At 30.5% G+C, this 22,359-nt stretch overlaps 1 protein-coding gene and 1 long non-coding RNA gene across 6 annotated transcripts in view; both read left to right on the forward strand.

Annotated features, from left to right (window-relative positions):
- Positions 1–8,394, forward strand: part of LOC143255245 (uncharacterized) — a 28,815-nt gene extending 20,421 nt beyond the window's left edge. Inside the window, exons 6-7 of one of the 3 annotated variants that reach the window (XR_013030482.1) lie at positions 1,506–1,601; positions 8,342–8,394. This is a non-coding gene — a long non-coding RNA (uncharacterized LOC143255245). Of the gene's footprint in view, positions 1–1,505; positions 1,602–2,709; positions 3,086–8,341 lie in introns of those variants that run through there. The other 2 variants (XR_013030477.1, XR_013030483.1) reach the window with 2 other exon arrangements.
- Positions 8,395–16,710: 8,316 nt separating this feature from the next.
- The window catches only part of LOC143255240 (ubiquitin-conjugating enzyme E2 S-like), a 37,416-nt gene continuing 31,767 nt past the window's right edge, over positions 16,711–22,359 (forward strand). For 2 of the 3 annotated variants that reach the window (XM_076510584.1, XM_076510582.1), the window contains exon 1: positions 16,711–17,023. In XM_076510584.1, the coding sequence (XP_076366699.1) occupies positions 17,015–17,023 (9 nt within the window). In that variant the 5' untranslated portion in view covers positions 16,711–17,014. Of the gene's footprint in view, positions 17,130–22,359 lie in introns of all 3 variants that reach the window. The other variant, XM_076510583.1, reaches the window with a different exon arrangement.

Here is a 22,359-nt window from a genome sequence, read left to right on the forward strand (position 1 = left end):
AATAAGTTCTTAATATCTGCTTGTTTATGTTATGAGACAATTGTTTATTCTCGTTTCTCCATTTTCTGTTCAGTCATCACCTCTCTATGATGTCTTGGGCTTAACATAAATACTCATCACATTTGTAGTACAGATATTACTAAGGCACAGACTAAATCTTATTGCCTTCAATCATTTTCGTTTAAGGCTATAACAATCATAGAGAAAAATCCATTTGCCATGCCCTCCTATCACATTCTTTCTTTTACAAACTGTCAATAATTCTGTGTGTTGTTATTATATCATTTGTAATCAATAGAAAGACAAATATTTAATTTATTAAATTACATAAAATGCTACTTATTCTTAAAAGAGATTTTTAGGTTTTTTTACACTTACAAATTTAAAGTTGCTATTGCTGAGTTTAGACCAAATAGCTAATGGAATTATTTTAAGGCAGTTATGCCTTAATTAGAAGGTTTAACTTAACAGGACATCTCTTTCTTTCTGCATTTTATTACTTGTGTTCTTAAGCACATGTTAGAAATATGTAGCTCCAAAATTATAGTATATATTAATTCTTTAATACTGAATCACTCTAGTAGAAAAATTTCATGCAAACATAAATAAATATAGTAAATAGTTCAAACAAAAGCGACTATTGTTCAAAATTCATGAGGAAAAACTTGGCTGTTCCTGTTTATATTTACACATTTTGGCTTAGTCTATCTCAGTTGAGTGAATAATTGCCATAACTTGGAGACTTGCTGCTTTGTGTTGATGATTGACTTGCATATTTCTTCATGCTTGTGTTCTTGGGCTTCTATCCTGATAGCAGGTGTATACAAAAAGCATTAATGAAAAAAAGTATAATAATAATCAGGACTGTTAAAGACTAAGGCCATGAAACAACCACTTTCACACACATAACCATCTCACAACAAAGACCTTCCAAGTTATTCAAAATAATAATCTATGAAACACTATTTAATACAGAGGTCTATTTTAATCAGACTTTGATATATTAAATAATAATAATGCATGTTTTAGAAGAACATACCATCTAGGGGTATCCAAGAATGTGGTACTTATGATGGGAACAGCATAGTCAGCTACACATACAAAAATCCCAAGTACTGAAATGGTGGTAAGAAATGATGGATCAAAGTACCAAAGAAGACTAAAAGAAAAAAATTAATAATCAAAAATCATAACTGCTTCTTACAATAAGAAGAATATAATTGATTAACCCTAAATCAGCAGGAATTCTACCTACAGCATAAAAATATTCAGAAAAAAAGTTAAACATAATCTTTAACATTTTTATTATGAATTTTGAACAAAATATGAAGGAAAATTAAAAGAAAAGCATAATAAAGACTAATTTATTACAATTTCAAGTGTTTTTTAGGGTATGAAAATCACAAAAACATTCTTTATACCAAGTGGCAACCATCTTTTGCTTTTCTTTTCTTTTGTTGTTGTATGCATACATAGATGACATTATCTTTGTCAACTTTTTCTAGCTCCTGAGGATGCAATGCTTTCTGAAAAGTGCAGAGAAAATGGTTCTTTTCCAACAAGTCTATCAGGAACAGTAAGGCTGTGCCTTCATGGGAAAGGTATTGTCACCTTTTCATACTTTTCCAATAATTGGTAAATTACATTGTAACTAAATTTGTATCTTGCCAATTTTTACTAGATACAAGTTATAATAATTCCAAATTGAGATATCAGTTAGGTGAAAAAAGAGCTTCTTCTACCATTTTACACAATTAAGAAGGTAATCAATTTGTTTAATTTGCATGTCACTTTTTCAACTAGTCTCATGTTGATAGCATAGTCTAAAACCATATCAGGTTTGGTTACTGGTTGTTTAGTTTTGTAATCATCCTTTCTACTGTATTTCATTTCACCTTTATGTACTGTACTAAGCAAAGTAACAGGATGTTTGTCATTCTATTGAATGCTTAAACATTCCCCTGCTTATTGGTCTCAACATCCTTCTTCAGAGGTGCAGATTTAGGCATGTTTTTCTGATAAGTTCTAACTGTTCCACCAAAACAAATCATATTTTCAAAGAGAAAGTTGGATAATTATGGACTTGAATAATAATTATCAGTATATATGACCTTTTCCAAAATAGTCTTTCATCACTTGCTTGACAACTGATCCTATAAATCTTAATCAAGGATCTTTGGAGACATAAACATCACTTGCAGAATAGATAATCATATCTATTACAATTTCTGTATCACAGTCACATAATACAAAGATCTTTATTACAAATGTATGGTGCTTGCTTGAAAATGGTGTGACCATTGAAAAGAATAATCAATAACTCCTTTTGAAATGGAAAAAATTGTTTCTTAGCTTTATTCTTCATTACTGTAAACACTTCTCGAGCTTTCCACAATCAGTTGTTTGCATTCATATTTAAGAACCTCCCTTAACTGATCTTGAGTAACTGGAGTTCCCATAAGGGGATCATTCTTCCAATAACCAGCCAATACATGCTTTTTTTACATGTGGCATAAGCATCAGAGAAAAAAAAGTGTACATTTCCCCAATATTTCTATCTTTCTATATCTTACTTTGTGAAGTAGAGTGTTACTTTCACTTTCTCTGGAATTCAAGGATTTACAAAACTCATAATTTCTGTTTGTTTCTCATACAATATGACTCATTTATTTTGATCAAATATAGCAGTAAAACATTCATATTCTTTAGATTCATCCATGAGCCTAAATTTATCTGTGAGTCCAGCATTTCAACTATCAAAAGAATGAATAAATGGATCAAAATCATGACACCTTACCCATTTGGAACCAATGTATTCTAATTCATTTAAGGATTCTAACTTACCATCTAAATCACATTCAGAGCTTGAAACAATTGAATTGGATGATGATGAAAAACCCAAAAAGTTTTCTTTTTCATTTCATTGGAATAATTATTATATGCTAATACTTTGATTTGTCTTTTGATGAAAATGTTTTTGCTTCATCCCCTTAACCACATGGAAACACTGAGAGTATCCTTATATTTTTTCACAAATCATAAAAAATAAACTTTTAAAAGAGTTTCATTTATTATTTACTATTTGAAGCAAAATTTGAATGTGTTTCACAACTCATTAGGCTCATTAGGCTTTCCTTGTGGTGGTACACAGTTTGGAAGATAGAAGTGCCACATGGTGAATTTTGTAAAGTGTAAGAGTATGGATGTTTTTGCATCATATTTAAGCAAAAAACAAAAAAAAGAATATCAATTTTATTGAAACAATAAACAACTATAAACAGGATTGAAACAGCACTAAAAAGGTAGTTTTTAACCTGCATTCCCAGGATACTTTGTAAAATAGTTTTCTCTGTATCTATTAAAGAAATTTAAAGCATTAAGGTCTTGAATGTTGGTAGCTTTAGTTGGTAGCTTTAAGGAGAATACTGCTGCTTTACAAAGGGATTTGTACAAACATGTGAGTTAAGCAAATAATTAGCAAACACCTTTTAATCCCATTAAATGTAAGGAAATGTATGCGAGTTATCATAATTTACATTTCAAGTGTAACTTTATTGAGAATAACCTTAAAAGTATTATGGAAGAAAAGAATATTGGTGTTTTGGTTGATCAGGCTCTTACCCTTTCTACTATGAATGGGTGAATTAAAAAATTATTCTTCATCCTGAAAATCTCAAATATTATTTGTGTAATCTTTAAAACTCCTAAATACATTTCAAATGTTTGTTTTCAATAAAACTTTGAATTTTGTCTATTATTCTCTCTACCCTAATTCTATATGGGGTTGGTCAATTTGACTGACCTTGTAACCACCATAAAAAACTAGGAATATAAATCATGCTTTTTTGTTCTAAAATGACTACAAATTACAACATGAAAACACAAATATTTAGTCTAAATAGCTTAAATCTCATAATATTATACAATTATATATATATATATTACTTTTATTATATGGACCTTTCCAGCCATGCCTGGTCACCATTATAGAAGTTACAATGATCAGTACACGTTCACTCATTTTACCATATTCAAGAATATAAAACTGGTCTTTACAAAGTGATTTGTCTTGGCTGTGTTTTAGTGCAATAGTATTTTGCAAAATACAGTCATACTTTAGTTATAATACATTATATAGGTATATAAATTAGTATCATTTCCAAATAAGTTCTTGAACTATTTTTAAAAAAAATAGATCAGTAAATAAATAAGTGAAGCAAAAATGATCACTTCTAGTTATGAACTTTGTACTCATTTGCTGCTTGCTGTAGGTTTTTAAGTCTTATTAAATTCTGCATGTGAAGGATGTGAAACAAAATAATGTCTCAGGTTTTACATGTACCCTTTGAAAACAAAAACAAAACTCATAAATTACTATATCAATACTTTTGAATTTTACTGTTATTTATCAAACTTAGTGACTAAACTGTATTTGAATCTTAAAAAAATATGAAATTTCAAACAACACAAAGTCTTACCTTGTCATTTATAATGCCTCTGGAGAGACTTGAGCTTTTGATTTGTTATATTCATAGACTATAGACAGAAGTAGGTGTATGTAAGTGTTCTTAACATGAAAAAAGGTGGGTTTGGCCACTGTGTTTGAGTCAGTAAATATAGCAATATCTTAGCAAATAGAAAAGGCAGGAGGTTCTTACTTTATACTCTAGCTTGTCAATATAGGTAATTTGAGTTTTTAATATGTAAAAACCTATAGAATTTTTATTTGGACATCATAAACATCTAATACCACATGAGAATCAAAAACTAACATTTAGGTGTTTTTTTAAATACCTGCTTTTAAATAAACAGTTTAATTAATGTACAATAATAAAGTTTGAATTATAATCTTTGATTTAATATATAACATATTGACATAAATTCATAAATAGTGGTTGAGTGAAGTTTTGAATGTGAGTCAACAAATGTTATAACATGCCCTCTGACCAGTGTTGATTGTGTTAAAAGTGAAAATGGTTGGATAATAGCTTAGAAGTCAACTTAACCTTAGATAGTTTTACTTTTCTAACAGCTGGCCTTTAGATGTTGTGGATGAAATAAATTAAAGGGAATGTTATAAACATTTAAATGATTGATCAGGAGTTGATTTTAGATTGTTTTTAAGTAGGTGGAACAATGTCAATGAACCCACAGGTAGTTTATGGTTCCTCAAATTTATGAATTTATGCAAAAAAAGTGCATTAATATAAACAATTTTCTATATATTATTTAATGAAATGATGACTTTCTGAATTAAAGATCAACATGTTACAGCTTCTAGTGTTCTCCTATGCTCTGATAGACAGAACCTATTTCTGTTTATCTACACATACCTATATCTACATGTTTCTTATCTTCCATAATGCTAACTTGTTTGGGGTTGGTTGGTATTTTTGTAAGCCAAACATTTTCACACCTGGGTAGTCAGTGGAAACAGCAATCATATAGGAGAGCATGTTCAACAGTAGGAATTGAAACCTGCAACACTAAAATTACGAGTTGAGCTTGCTAACAACCAGGCTCTGCTAAGCCAACTCACCTGTATCTGTACTGATAGTGATTACTGTAGTAATCAAATTTGCTCATGTACATATATTATAGATGAAAGTTTCGTGAAATACTAATATAAATTATGCAGTTCCCTTCATATGTTCACAGAATATTTACAACCATTTGTTGTCAAAAGTATCTTACAATTTCAGGGCCAGCCCACCATACTTGGCTATTCATTACTGCAGTATGTATTTGTCTAAATTTTCCAAGGGTTCTCCCTAATGTTTGATAGAAGATACCCAAGTAAAGACTGAAGAGGTCATATGGTTGAGGTCAAAGGGCTCATCTAAACTACTTTTTTTGGGCCAGGGATGTATTCTGGCTGGGACTTGTAGGCAAAACCCTTACACCCAAAAAGTATTTTCAGTACATTTGATGGATTAAGACTTTTTTTTTTTGAGCCATTTATTGTATTTTGAAATATTTGGTAACAGAGATAAAATTAACTAAACTACAAAAGTAATGAATATAATCATAACCTAGTCTCATCTTTTAGAAAAAATTAAGATGTTACATATTTTAGGCAATTAATACTTATTTGAGTTTCTCAAAAAGTTGCAGTCTATCTGACCACAGACATTTTGTATTAAATGACACAGCTGTAATGTGATACATTCAAAACTTACAGACTGCTTCCCTTATGAATTTACACTAACATTAATTATTTATTGTCAAAAATTCTAAACATTTATCTTCTTCAGCTTCAGTTATGAAATTAGCCTACAAATAAACATCAGCAGATGGAAAATGCTTTCAGAAGGAATTGTCATCTACATCATAATTTGCATCTTTATAACCTTAAAAAAAAAAAACATTGATGAGACAGACTGTAAAGTTAGTGGGAGATTTTTTGAACACAGAAGACTTATTATCAAAGATAAAATCATGCCAAGTCAACCCCCAACGTTTTTGTAATGGCAAACATGATCTTTTATATTTCAAACTTGTTTTAAGGTGAACACAAAGAACAGTACTTTACATATATTCTAGAAGTCCCTTCCCCATTAGGATTAAACAAAAAACATTTCTCTTATTTAATGTTTTCTTCTGACTAACTATTAGTGACTTTTACAGTTGTTTACTGTGGCCTATTATTTATACCAGTACTTTGTGTTTACTAGTTTACAATCAAAATTCAGAGCATTAATCATTCAAAACCCCATGATATATTGCTTAATTCCACTTAAACATAGACCATGCAAAGTGGTCAAAATCATTTACTCTTGGAGATAAAGTTTGTTTTTTTGAATGTTTGAAAAAGTTATTTTTTACCATTGTTAGTTTGGTTTGGTTTTAGATTTTGCGCAAAGCTATCTGCACTAGCCGTCCCTAATTTAGTAGTATAAGACAAGAGGAAAGACGCCCACCCACTGCTAACTCTTGGGCTACTCTTTTACCAATGAATAGTGGGATTGACCATCACATTTTAACACTCCCACAGCTGAAATGGTGAGCATGTTTGGTGCAATGGGGATTAGATCCTGTGACCCTCAGATTACGAGTCGAGTGTCTTAACCACCTGGCCATACCAGGCCACTATTGTTAGAGAAAATAAAAGTACAATAGATTTATTGACACCGTCTTCTTTACACAAACTGCTGTAGTGATTTTGGACTAGGCCAAAATAATTTGTTACTGTATTTTCTTTACATCTGGAAGACACAACTGCATTGTCTCAAAGAAATGTGTTCAATAATAAGTACTTTCACATGATTAAGGTCACTAACCACAATAATATTTTGCTATATATTTATATATAGGGAGGAAAACTGTTGGTGCAAATAACAATTTGTATTTATTTCTGTGATACAAAGACTTTAGAACCAGAGTAAAAGCACTATTGGAAATAAGCTCATAATTACAAATACATGATTGCAAAATTTCCAAAAGAAACTTGAACTCACCCATTTCAAGGCACAAACTGACATTTATGTTAGCACCCAATTCTTATGCACATTTTGAAAAAGAATTACTGCAGAAGCAAACCATTAGCTTTAAAATCCCTCAAGCACACCTTGAATTTAGTTCAAATAAAATGAGAGAAAAAATATATTTTTTCAATTCAAGTACTTTTTTTAACATTCCACACGTTTATGCCTTAGAGTGGATTATTTTTAATTGCAAATTTACTTTATTGGCTTCTTAGCATTAGTATTTATAACAAGCATGTGAAAAGAATGCAAAAGTTGCAATTACCAGGTTTAAACATGGTAGGCTTTAACTGTGCCTAATATTAGGCAACAAACTGATTTATATTTGGATCTTATTTGATACATAATCAGAAAGTATGATCAGTTCAGTCATTGGCTAAGTGGAAATTATGGAATGTTTAGATTCAGATAGGCACTCTATAAATTATCCACTTGGATCTTGGAAGGTAGGAGTCCCATTTCTGATAATGTGATGTGGTAAGTTAATTAATTTTTGTAAGACATTGTTTGCTAATTATAAACAGGTATGATTAAAATAGAGAGGGTTATATGGTACCGTTTCATGAAAAATCTTATTTCACTAATCTTCTGCCTATTGTTAACTTTTGGCAAATGGCACTAACATTTCATCTTCAGCATATTTTGATTCCCTTACAATGTACTTTCAATGTTTAAAGTTAACAGATTATCAATAATATGTTCAGGTATAGACTAACTCCTCCTTAATTTACTATGATTCGTTTCCCTGTAATGAGGGTTAAAATACATTATTGCATGTTGCTAAATCTGTTCAGCATTATCTAATTATCTACTATAGAGTTAAAAATACTCATACATGTACGATTACTTATTTTCAGGTGCTTTTCAACCCTATATGATATTTATTCAGGACTAAATGAGTATTAAATTTTGGCCTATAAGGCAGGGAAGTCTGCTGGTATTGTTCATATGAGAGATATCTTGGCCACTTCGCTTCCCCGGAAAATCCATAAATAAGTACTGTTCATGTTGGTAATCGTGGGTCAACCAAGTGTGGGGTAGGCCATCTAATTATAGTACTCTGTGACCTGCTGAGAGCTGTATTGTAAAACTGCATATAGACTTCAGCCTATTCAAAACTCAAAGTAGGAAAGTTTCCATTGAATGTGAGGGAAACTGACAGGTTACCATTGTAACTAGCCAGTTTGCTTAGATGGTTTTTAAAGTTCACATTACATTGTGTTTATTATCAGTAAAGGTTCAGTTTAAAAAAGTATGTACACATTTTTTACTCCCTTGCCATTAGATAGCCAAACACCCAAAAAATAACGTGGCATGAAGTACAAAGGAAGAAACCCTTCCATTATTATTATAGTAGTATCATGGGGCACTAGTAATAGGCTAACTGTTACCAGGTGCATGCACTTTGATTTCTTTTATTTTGCAGTTAATCATACATTGACAAAAACTTTAAAAAATTACATTACTCTTCAACTGGAAACAAGGAAAGTTATTTTATAGGAATCTTCTGAAGTAATTATATACATTGTGCATTACACACGTAAATTTAATAGCAACAAAACCAGCCAGAAGAGCTGGATAGTATGACTTCTCCCAAACAAGTATTGAATGTACCATTTGAACAACTTGCTTCCATCCTTCCAATTTGTATTTTAATATTTTCACAGTGTCTTCTTCACAAACCATTTTTTAAACACAAGAAAGATTAAAAACACATATACTAAAGAAATTCTTGAAAGTTAACTCTTACAATATTGGTCTGTCGAAACTCTAGTATTTTATAGCATTATGACAAGAAATGAAAAATTTAATCAATGAAAACACTTTAAATTTTTAATATAAAAATTAAACACAAGATAATTGTTTTATGAACCAGTATGAACTACTGGTCTCATTCAAACAAAAATAAACAATTAAAATCAATACAAAGCAAATATTTATTAATATAAAGGGAAAACATGAAAAAAATTGCTCTTGAGAAATTAATTTTAACATCATACACTTTTAATATAAATTACTTCCCAGTTTTCTAAAATCTAGGTAATTGTACTTACAAACAAGCACATTATTCAAAAAAGTATTCAGTGCTTTTTTTTTCTTTCTGAGTTGACTTTAACTCCAACTAGTTTGGAGTTGGCTATTATTACTATAAATCAATAATTTTTTATAGCTGGGTAGTTTGCTGAGTAGGATGAGCATGACTACTTAAGCTTGTACTAAAATGTTTTTTTCTCGAATTTCACTCAAACTCTACATGAGGGCTATATGCGCTAGCTGTCCCTAATTTAACAGTATGAGATTACAGGTAAGGCAGCTAGTCATCACCACCCACTGCCAACACACTGCCAATGAATAGTGAGATTGGCCATCACATTATAATACCTCCAGAGCTGAAAGGGCAAGCATATTTGATGTGATAGGGATTTGAACCTGCGACCTTGAGATTACGAGTCGAGTGCCTTAACCACCTGGCAGAGTACTAAAATTAATGCACGTGTTACAGAAAATTGTGCAACTTAACTTCCCTTAACTTTAGCAGTACGGAAAAGAAAAGCAATTGGACACCATATAAAAATGTGTATGCTATTAATTATTGTATTTACAACTGCACTACAGTTTTAACAACCTTGACTTTCATAATGCTTTACATCTTTCCTATTCTACCATCATAACCAAAAAAAAAAGCAAAACAGGAAAAATAAACCTTCATAGTATGGTACATAAATAATACATCTTTTTACATCTGTATATTTTATTAAAAACACAGTTGTATAATCAAATGTATATTTTATTATGTGTTTTAATACCATACCCATGCATTTTCATGACCACAGGCAGTATGATGAAAACCATCATATTAACACTCTTAAGCTAAAACAGTGATAAGGTGTAAGCTAGACAGTATGAAAGAATGCTTACCAGTGAAAGAGGTGATCAAAAACAGCTAGAGCTCTCTGCATGCTTTAGGCATTTGGTTGAGAAATAATTTTGAGTGTAAACAAAGTAACTTATTATTTACACATATATTTTTAGTTTCTGAAATGTCAGGATTGAGCTCCAACTTTTGTTGCTGGAGCAGCGCAACAGCTCTGCATCTTATTGTTTTCAATAAAGACCTAACTTGCAATATGGATCAAATTTCCATTTTATCACTTTGTTTATCTTTAATACATTTAACAAAAATCCTTGTTATTAGTTCTAACATCATATTTCAACTAGTTATCCAAAATCTGAAACTGTGGCTTCAAAAGAGACTTTCTAAAACATGTGAAATTGAAAAAACAACTAATTCTATAACTATTCAACATAAGGTTTGTTAAAAATTACAATACCAGCTAATAACACATAGTCTTAACTAAGAGTAACATAGAAACTACAAAACTATGTTATAAGTTTATGAGTTAGGTACTCTTGTTTTTGCTACTGTTATTGGAAATTTCAATCTTAATATTCTGCACTATTTTTTATGTTGTACTGTAGATGTTAGCTAGAGGAGGTATCACAGCAACATCAAATCTGTCTGAGGATATTTAGAAATATTGATGAACTAGAGGCTTTTTGAAATATCTAGAACAAAGATTAGATTATAAACATATGTTGGTCAATTAACAAAGCCTATGACATATCTCCATATTGGCTACTAATACTGATTGATCTTAAGAATTTCCTGATGAAACTTTGTAGAATGGATGGCAACTGCCTGTTGTGGAGACACAAATGTGGAGTATAACGTTTCTAAAGTCTTCCACCTTTCATCTTCAACAATACATGCATTGGAGAAGTGGGAAGAAAACTCTCAACTAAAATAAAAAAACATTAAGATAGTACAAGACTCATGAAAACACAAAATTCAGCCATTGCAGAGCACACCACATCAACTGGACACAAAGTATACTGGGAGAAAACTAGAATTATTGATACAGACAAATTTTAGAAGACAAGAAAAATCAAAGAATCATTTTATATTAATACTACTAAACCTTCACTAAACAGAGATTCTGGATTAGAGGTGAGTAATCTGTGGCTGCCATTGGTTGAATCTACAGAAAATCTCTCCTCCGATCAGAAACAGAGATAATCCAACCAATCATAACATGCTATCCACAATCCACCAGGACGCTATAGTAGACCGACACCTACACACACTGACCTGAAGACAAAAGGCAGAAGACTTTCAAAACTTTGTCCCCTACACTTGTGTCTCCACAATAGGCAGTTGCCGTTCATTCTACAAAGTTTCATCATATATATAAGGCTGTAATAACAAAAGTCCAAAGTAATCAGAGCAAAGTTTTGGAACATGGTATGGAGGAAAAGAAAAAAGAATCCTTAGCCAAACTTGCAGAAAATTTGAATTGGCTTGCCCAGTTGTCTTACCTGAATGCTCCTTGCAAAATGATGGATTCATTGGGTATATGCCCAATTTAAAGACACCATAACTGACATGAGAATTACACTGAAGCAAATTAGATGTACATCATTAAAGACAGATCTGCAATTGGCAATAGAACTAGAAACTATTTGAGGTAAACAGTTAAAAGACACCAAGTTATGGAATCATAAGATTGAGCAGTACTGCAACATCAACGAAAATTTAGAATAACTAAAAGTTAGAGAACTAGTTATATAGAACTGAGGGAATAAACTACAAGACACTAAATATTTTAAGTTTAACTTAAAAAAGCATACTGCCAAGAAATGCAGACAAGATTTTGTATGGAATAAAAACTCCTCTTAAAGGATATCATAATGATGGAACTGTGAGAAACCTAGCTGTTAGAGTTGAAACTGAAACTAAGGAATAACATCTGTTATTCAGCCAGAGAAAGAGAACCCCTACCACATAGAAAATACAAGACAAAGCTAACAAGATATCAATAAAACAGAAATTTGTTGGATTTATAAGGTGAGGTTCAATTGGCATTTCTCCATCTATCCCATATGAGAAAAAAAAGTTAATTATACAAAAAAATCATTAACAAACCTCTGTGTTCATCAATAGAAAACATTGCAGTATGCTGACTGATGCTGGTTCTCAATTACATTTGTTCATCCTGATTTTTTAATGAAAGATGGAAAACAATTTTTACCATAGATGAAGGAATATTGATGTGAACAGCAGGCAAACAAAGTTTCAGAAAAAGAGAAGTTACCCTTACTATAGGAGGTTTCTCTGCACCTGATGATGTGTAGGTAACTAACGTAAAAGAAGATTGCATTTTGGGAACTGATTTTATGTGGAGATATGAATGTAATGTCAGGCAAGTTTGAAATAGCTTTAGTTTATAAACAGAGAGTTCCTAAGTTGTCTTCTTATTACAGGAGTTTGAGCTTCCAGTTGAACACAGGGAAAGTGATCGTGGCAGCACTAAGAAATAAAATATTCAGATCAAGAGTTATTAGCAGTGATTTATCTAACAGCTGGCATGTAGTGCAGTCAAATATTTCAGCTCTCCCTGATGAATTGGTGGTAGGAAGAACCTCCTAGTATTGAAGAATAAAGATATCATACATAAATTTATCCAGGAAAGACTTAAATCAGTCTGTGATCAAATGAAAAGCCACTATTATGTTAATGCTTATGAGACTGGATTTCATCAACATTACTTTGTATGGCTGAAGAGTTCTCATTACAAAAATAGGACAACTCCAAAGTTAAGTAGACAATCCAAACCAAAGCCCATCCACCATACTTATCTTTTGAGGTATGTTAATGGGAAAACAGCTAAACAGGTTACTTCAGAAAATAACTCGTTAGCAGAAACTCAATCTGTTGAGGAGCCCAGAGTTCCTGTTGAGGTTATTTTTAGATAATTATCAAGATTAAAGCTGCCAGTGGATTTATCCAATCACCTACATGGGGAAAAGTTCCACAGCTTCAGGGAGGTCAGTAACAACAAGTCACCATTCCATCTGTATAAAATAAGTCTGAAAACATAAAAACACAAAAATTGACAGTCTAGTGTAGTACTTTGTGTTTTAAAACTGCTCAGTCTAAAAAAAGGCAATGTTATAACCTATATTTTTAATAATGTAACTTAAATGTTAGCTTGAGAGCACATAGTATTAAAATCAAGTCCTATAATTTTCAAAAACATCTATAAATGGGAGGTTTTGCAAACTTTAAACAATAAAGATTATATTATAAATAATGGTGAACCAGTCAGTTAGCTAAATATGTTTGCAGTGCATAGCAAAGCATCAGAACAGAGAGTTATTTCTCAGTCAGTACAGTGAATTGAGATTGGTTTACATTTTTAGATTTTTAGTGTAGAGCAGCAGTGGGCAACTTATTTTTCATAGTGGACACAATTGTGGCTAATGAAAACAATGTTGGCCAAACTATTCAAAAAAAGAAAGATGCTAGTTTAATCAAAATAATTGCATTTATACCAAACTTCAATGTGAAAATTGATGTGAGTTTTCATCAAGTTTCATGAAATTTGTATTAAAATCTATGAGCATTTTAGCTCTGCCTCTAAATTTATGTCAGTAAGGTGAGATATGTATACAGACTTGAAAAAATCTAGCACAGAAAATATTGACTCACACACCCATGTGGATCCAAACAGAGAAAGTAATTTTGAAATTGCTATCTTTAAAGTTGGAAGACTTGTTTATCAGAATGGTGAGATACATCTCTCTTATGGAACATTTTTGTTTACCTTTTATGTGTTCTGCACTTTGCAGGGTAAGCATCTTATCTTCAAATTCACACTTATTCAAAGACAAAAAGGATGTAATTTCCTTAATGAAATTTCCCAAGTCAAATTGAAATGGATCATGCAACACTTCAAATATCAGTTTCAAATTTTTAAATTCAAAGAAACATTATTCAAATTTTTGATTCAGTTTACATAGAAATCATCTTTAGCATCAGAGAAATCATAGTTCTTATTATTTTCTAAAAAACTATTCAACTTTGCAAAATCTGTCAAATCATTCTTTTGTAATTGTTTCACAAGGAGGTTTAGCTTTAATTGAAATTCATGAATAGACTGTGATTACTTGTTTATTATTTTACCTCTTCCCTGAAGCTTTGTATTTAAATTATTCAAGTGAGCTATCATGTCACAAAGGAAGTGCAAATCACATTGCCATGACAAAGTTTCAATTTCAGGGGAATTTTCAATCTTACCTTTTCCAACAAGATACTTTTTTATTTGACGGAATAAGGAAATAAATTGTTCCAAGATGTTTCCTCTACTTAACCATTTTACATTTTCAAAATCAGTAAGATCATCAAAAGTACAGTCACTGCTTTTCTTCAAAGACTCAACAAACTGTCAATGGATGAAAGAGCTTCCACTTCTAATATAATTCATAATTTTTGCAACAATGTCCATCAAATTTTTCAATTCATCACTTTTAGACATCTAAGTATATAAATTTTCCTGATGCAAAATGCAATGGAAAGATGGCAGTGTGGACTTCACATTATTTTCAATTAAATGCTGCTTCAAAAGAAAAACAAATTCTAATTTCATCCCAATCATGGCAGGAACACCATCTGTTGTGACAGAAACCAGTTTTTAAAATTCACATTAAATTTTTTTGGCATTTCAATAAATTTTTCAATGATATTTTGTCCATGTTCGATCTTGTAATCCACAAAGGTCAAACATTTTTTCCCTCAATTGAAGATCTGAAGTTACATATTGAACCCAAAATATCAACTGTGCAGTGCCACTGACATCTATTGACTCATCTAGTGCTAAAGAAGAATAGATACTGTATTTTAGTTGTTCAAGCAACTGATTTTCTATGTCTTTCACTGACTAGCATTCTGCAAACAATTGTTCTTCGACTTAATTGCAAATTTTTTACCTTTTGAATAATATCATCTTTTATTTTTTAATCATAATTCTCCAACACAGTTTCAATGACCATAATCAATATTTCTTTTACTAGTTCAACATCAGAAAATGATTTTTTTTTTAGCTAGAATCCAAGCTACTTTATAGCTAGCTAACGTAACTAGTTCTATCGATGATAAAAAATCTTTTTTGGCCTCCCTTTTGTTCATGAAGTCGTGCTTACAGATAGCTAATTTCATTCATGCGATTTTTGTGTCTCAGAAGAGCTGGTATGGGTATTAACACTTTTATTGATGAGGAGAGAAAAACGTTTCGACCTTCTTCGAACATATTTTTGCTATCAACTAGAAATTTTATATCAAATTCGTTATTAAAATTGTTAAAGTGTTGCTTAAGGCTGTCAACTTTATTATTCTTAAAAACTTTGTTACACAAAATACACACTGGCTTATTATTTGCTTCAATCACTGCAAATTTCAACTTCCAACTTTCATAAAATTCTCGTTTCATTTTTTCCAGTCACGTGAAATTCCTTTTTCGGCAGTAATGCCAGAATCAATTAAATTGTCTATATTTTCTAAGTTTTCACCATCATCTGGATTCTTTCGTTTTCGAATTATCCACTTATCCATATTATGGGATTAAAAACAAAATATATTTAAACACTTGAAAATTGCACAATAAAAAAATATGTTTGCAAGCACATGCAAAACAACGCACACTCGATAACAAACTTCTAAACCAGATTGACGTTAGAAAATGGGCGGAGTCTGTGGCAGTGATGAAGCGTGTGACATTAGCGATGACGTGAGGCAGTGCAGTTGTTGATTACCAAATTTGCGATAAAAATAAATGATGGAAAAAGTTAATTCCTCAACTCGAGCTGGCCACAACTGTGCTATCCACTGGCCACGCAATTGCCCACCCTTTATGTAGACTATAGCGCAGATAGCGTGATTAAAAAGCACAGGCGAACAGAAGTGTTAAACCTTATACCTCTCATTAACAGTATAATTTGTAAAGAAATGTTAACTGTTTAAAGAGATAACGAATTTAATTTTTTATTGGTTGTTGGTTTATTTTACTTGGCCTGAACGTTGAAGTATTTTTCACCAGATAATTTGAAACTTAACACCTGCCAAAGAAAAACAACGTTTAAAACTGACTTAACTCATGCTTCTACTTCAATTTCAATATAATTTTTTTTTATCTCCACAGTAAAAATTAATGACAATATCAAACTTTATAATATTTACAAATACTAACCATCTTATTCAAAGATGTAATATGTTTAAAAATAAAGTAAATAAAACAACTTAAACCGAATGAGCTTAAAATTAGAAAAAAAATTCTACCAGATTTGAAGATTTGTAATACGCTGGATCAATCACAGATGCATTTTGCCTAGCAACTTCGTCCGCCATATTGTTTTCGGAATAGGTTGTTAGGTCATCAAAATAAAAATATAACTATTAACTTATTGAACGTGAACTTTGATAATATTCATAAAAATTGCTGCACATAATAAAATTAAAAAAATACAATTTATAATGAGAGCTGTTTCTGAAGTTATGTGTTAAAAACTCGGAACATGATTCGCTAAATTTCAAATCTAGTTGGTTGAACGAACTTGTATTTGATTTTGAGGACCTAGGGCATATTGGCTTTCGTTTCCTTGCTTGGAGTATATGAAAATTGCAGTAGTCTACGGAAATGTCAAATGTACGTAACCTATAAATAAAAATAATTTGATAAGATGTCTAAAATTAATCATTTTTTAGACATTGTATTTAAGAGTTTGAGCCAAATATAGTAAAACTTTTTAAAGGTAGATTCAACTTTCAAATTCTAGTTTGACATAACGAGTTAATATTTGTAATTCCTCATTTCATGTTATTGTTAGTATATTATTATTTACAATTTTACTTTGCGATCTATTAAACTGTAATGTTATTGTTGGTTAATGAGTTAGGCCTAGGCCATATCTAAGTTCTTAAATTATAATTTGATCACAAATTTAAAATATTACGTAATTAGTAATCTTATAATTTGGTTAGTATAAGAGAAGCACTGAGAATTTGGAGAAATGTCTAAGAGATAACACTATTAGAATTTAAATATATATTGGAGTAGTAGTCTAATACTCTACTTTAATACAATACTATTATTTATTATTGCAAGTGTGGAAATAACACTATGTAACACAAATTTTGTTCCTGGATACTGTTATTTCTTAATTATTATGTTGTAAAAATACAGAAAATGGCCATTATTTCCTTCAAACTTTGCTTTTGTGATCTGGATAATGAAATTTAGAAATTAACCTATTTTCTATTTAAAAACGAGCAAATTTTCACATTTTCATTTACATAAGGTCTGAAGAAACAACATATGAATCAAGATTTACATGTATTTATACAAAAGTTATACAAAAATTTTAGAAGTGAGTAGTTTTTTTGAGATTTGCAACTGTAATGTAAATCACTTCCACATATCAACCCCCAAATATATTCTCCCATCATGTTCTTGTTATACGCTCCCTCGTCACAATATAAAGTTTGAAGAGAAAAATAGGTCTTTTCCATTTACTTTAGGCATAAGTAATTGGGAAATAACACTTTCTGCCCAGGAACAAGAAAAAAAAAAAAATTTGTTGCATAGTGTAATTAACATTGGTCAAACTGTTAGTCAGATATTTAAGTTACTTAAGTACTGCACTGTAGGTTTTGACTGATTTTACATTTATTATGTAGAACTGTTTTTGTTCTATATCCCAGTTGATCTAATGAGTTCTGGTGTTGAGCAGACATAGTGTAGTTAACATATTAATACATTCATGTTTAGTTTTGTAAAGTTGTTGCATCATTTGAGTTATCTAATAATTGACATTAATAATGGAGAAGAAGCATAAATTGAAGGTACATAATTGAACTCTTCTTGCTTAAAAAAATTTAAAATTTAATGTTTAGTTTGATTACTGTTATATTAGTCATGCTTGTTAAAAATGTAATAAACTTTAATTTAAAATCCAAAATCTTTATAAAAAATCATGAAAAAACAAAATGAAGATTTGTGAGGTAAAGAAATCTATTACAGAGGTTTACAAGCATGTCTAGATTTGGTGGCAGTATATATCAAGCTTATAGGAAACAAAATTTGCAGTTTTTCCTTGGCTTCTAAGGAGTGTTTGTCAAATGCACTTACTGCTTTGGGGCTTTACTGTAATATCCATTATAAAGAAAACAAACAACATTTGGGTCTTTATTCTGTTACTTTTGCACCTACACTTGTGAAACTGTAAAAACTTAAATCCATCCTTTATATTTTGAAAATTATCAGTTCCCTTCGTAGTTGTTGGCTCCTACTACTATTGATATCAAGTTATTTTACAAGACAATAATCTTGTTTGAAAAAGAAAAATGGTAGCATAGCCTATATTTTTCTAATTTCAAATCTGTGTTTTCTAGTCTCATCAGGATAGTTAAAAAAAAAAGAAAAAAAGGGTATCTTCATCCAAGAAAGGATATTTACTTGTAGGAAGGGTTCAGAAGTCTAGTAAAATGAATCTGGAGATGGATAGGTTGAGGTTTTGTAATTTACTTTCTCTTTAAAAATGAAGGAAGAGTGTTGATCATATTGAAGTAGTTTACAAGATTAGCTGGCTGTTTTTTAAAAAAGTGTTTACAGTAATTAATACAATAATTAAATAACAAACTGACACTTAATATTTGTCTTTGATACTTTTGGTTGTGTTTCATTCAATGTTGAAAAAGTAAAGAGAGCTCATCCTCCCTAGATCTGTGAATAGCTGGACAACATTTAATATTTCTGAAAAAAAAAAGTAGGTGAGGGATTGTGAGTTTGAGCTTCTTCTTTAGATCTATGGCTAGTTATACAACTAGGGAGTCCCATAGAATTATAGTTCCTAGCCATAGAAATGTGTTTATGTGAAATCCCAGTTGCAAATATATAAATCTCACAAAAACAAAATACTAATTACAGAATACCACAATACAAATGATAACTTCTACAGTATCAACACACACTGAATTTGCAGGATTTACTTTAAAGCAATCATATTCTCACTAGTTGCAACTTGGTTTTAAGAACATTATGGTGATCATAAAATCTTGCACTTTGCCACATGTCATTAACTGGTGAGCAAAGATTAAAACCAAAAGCAGGTTTATGCTTCTTGAAAACACACAAACAAAAAAATTTAAAACCATTTAAAATTCTTATTAGCTATTGAATTTGTAGGAATGAGATCATACAATAAACTCTGTGGTGTGGATTACATATTGCATAAACTGATACGTACTATAGAGTTCTGAATAATTGTACATATATGATTATTTTTAAGTGTTTTTCACTATGTACATTACTGCTACAGGACTGTATGATTATTAAATTTTGGCCATCAAGGCAGGGAAATCAGTTTGTATGTCATAACCTTAGGTATAGCTACTTCAAAAGAGTGTGTGCTACAATGGTGTATGATTAAAGTAGTATGAATGATGTATCAACTGCATTATGATATGAAGTGGAAGGGTAGAGGTTACTACTGGTATGTCAACCATAGTATTTTAAGTTTATAACCAGTGTGATTACTGTTATAACTGGTAGGTACTCATAGTTCATTATTAGTAATTGATTATTGATACTTTTCATTTCATTTATTCATATAATATTTATCCATGTGTATGAGTTTCAAATTTATGGACTTTACTGGGACTACATTTTACCAATCTTTGATATGGGTGTCACCCAGTATCATGTTACCAGGTAAAGCAATAATTTTGTATCAGTTATTGATAATTTGTTAACATTGTTCCAATGGGAACATCATGTGGAACAAAAGGTTGATTACAGGTACAATTTGTAATTTTTTTTTCTGTAACTATTAACTACATAATTGAACTTAGAGTGTAAATCAACCAATTTCTGACAGTGAAATCCAGTGGTGTGTAATTTTTTTTTAAATTTCCATTATTTAAAGAACTTGGAAACTCTTTAATACAACATTAAATGACATAGTTAATAGTTTCCGGAAAACAAATTTGAGGTTTGCCTACACCCAGAAATCTCTGTATAAGGCTGTGTCTGTGTATAGTTAACTAAATAATAGTTGAGACATGTCTGTGTATAGTTAACTAAATAATAGTTGAGACATGGAAAAAGATATATTTGTGCTGCTTGTACAATATTAAAGAATATAGTTATGTTTGAGTTAAGAATTAAGTAGCCAAAGATTTTACAGTGAGTGTTAACAACCAGTTGTCTCCTTTGTAATCAGTTCAAAATTATTGGCAGAGGCAAATGGCATTAGTAGCTTTGCAATAACAAGACCAGAATAGTAATTTTATTAGCAATGGGAATTATTACCAAGCCATGATAATGTGATACATCTTCCTTTACTTTGTCATTATTTAAACTTATGCTTAACAAAAAACCAAAAATAATAGCACTTTTTGGATTATATAGGTATTGAAAACAAGTGTAAACAAGAAATAATCAAAAATCCTAAATTTGAGTAGCTGATATTTTTTGCCATTTTAATAACTTCTCAGTCGATTTAACATAACTTCAATTAATTGGTTGTTGGAATAATCAGAAACATTTATAATCTTAAACACTGAGTTTGATAAAATTATTTTTGTCACATTAATTGTAAATTCAGTTCTACCTTGGTACTTCACTTGCAACTCCAATCCAGTTTGACTGAACTATTTACTTCAACTGTTTGCTTTTTCTACTGTTAACAAATACTAAATGTTTTTTTACCAAAATGCCAAAAAATAATCAGCTAATTACAATTAGTGTTTGTAATTATTACTAGTTTGTATTATCAACTATTAGTGCCTTGTGAGAATAATTAATCAGCTGAATGTATTCTTCTAGGCAGAGTATACAAGGTGAAACATAGTTGAATGGAAAGAAACTGCTTGTTGTAGAAACACAAGTATAGAGAATAACATTTGAAATGTTGAAAGTAATCAATTAATGATCCTAATGATGAATCTTTCACGAAGTATCCTTTTATTTTAATAAAAGCACTACCATGTCTTTGTTTTTATTGGATAAGGTTTATAATGCTGATTTCTTAAAAGGTTTAACTTGTGATACCATGCTCTTATCAGGATTAGATCTGTTAGGGTAGCACACTTAGTGAAACAATTATCTCCTATACAGAAAGGTACTGTAAGTATAGCATTTAATGATGGGATTATAGCTCATAATTTTCAAAATGTCTGGTTGAAGTGTGAAGATGCAGTCCACAGTACTTTTTCTAAACAGTACCATTTTCAGTATATGTATGTATGTGTTGGGAGTATTAGCAACACAAATATTAAGGTAGGGCTTTTAGTTCTGTTTAAGGCCTTTTATTATTCTATTTCTACTTATTATCTTTTATTATTTCATTTATTATGTAAGGGTGGAGATTGGGTGTGACATATAGTAGAAATATTAGGGTGGTTTCATTATATTTGTACTTTAGGAAATATAAGAAATATTACAAGTAACTGCCTTCCCACAACTGGCTACAGACAGTGAAGGTCAGTAGAAGTTGAGACATTGTAGGCATAATCACTTAAATCCATAGCCTTAATTGATTTTTTGTGATTGTTGGTAAGTTTAACATAAGCATTTGGGTGTATTTGAGAGCAACTTACCACAGACAATATGCGTTATGAATTTGATGTGAGGATTGGGATTTACAGTGGATTTGTATAAAATTTTATTAATGCTTATGTTTATCTTTATATAGATTTATGTAGATATAAGCTTTAAAGTGATGAAAGCATGCATGATAAAGTATAGTAATTTAATAACATAAAAGTAAAATTAATAACAGAAAACTATTGATTTTGAAGATAGTTTAAACATTTATTTACAGTAATGAAAATATTTATTGCATTGTAGATATAAACAGTTGAGATATGTACTCACTGATTTTCAGTAAAATTAGTATATGCAGTCTGTTTCTATTTAAATAAAAGGTATTTAATGTTTTATTTATAGTTATATGAAAGACTTCAGACTTTATTCATATTCAG

This window comes from Tachypleus tridentatus, chromosome 7 (genome assembly GCF_004210375.1).
Source record: "Tachypleus tridentatus isolate NWPU-2018 chromosome 7, ASM421037v1, whole genome shotgun sequence".
In the NCBI taxonomy this organism is placed as follows: domain Eukaryota; kingdom Metazoa; phylum Arthropoda; class Merostomata; order Xiphosura; family Limulidae; genus Tachypleus; species Tachypleus tridentatus.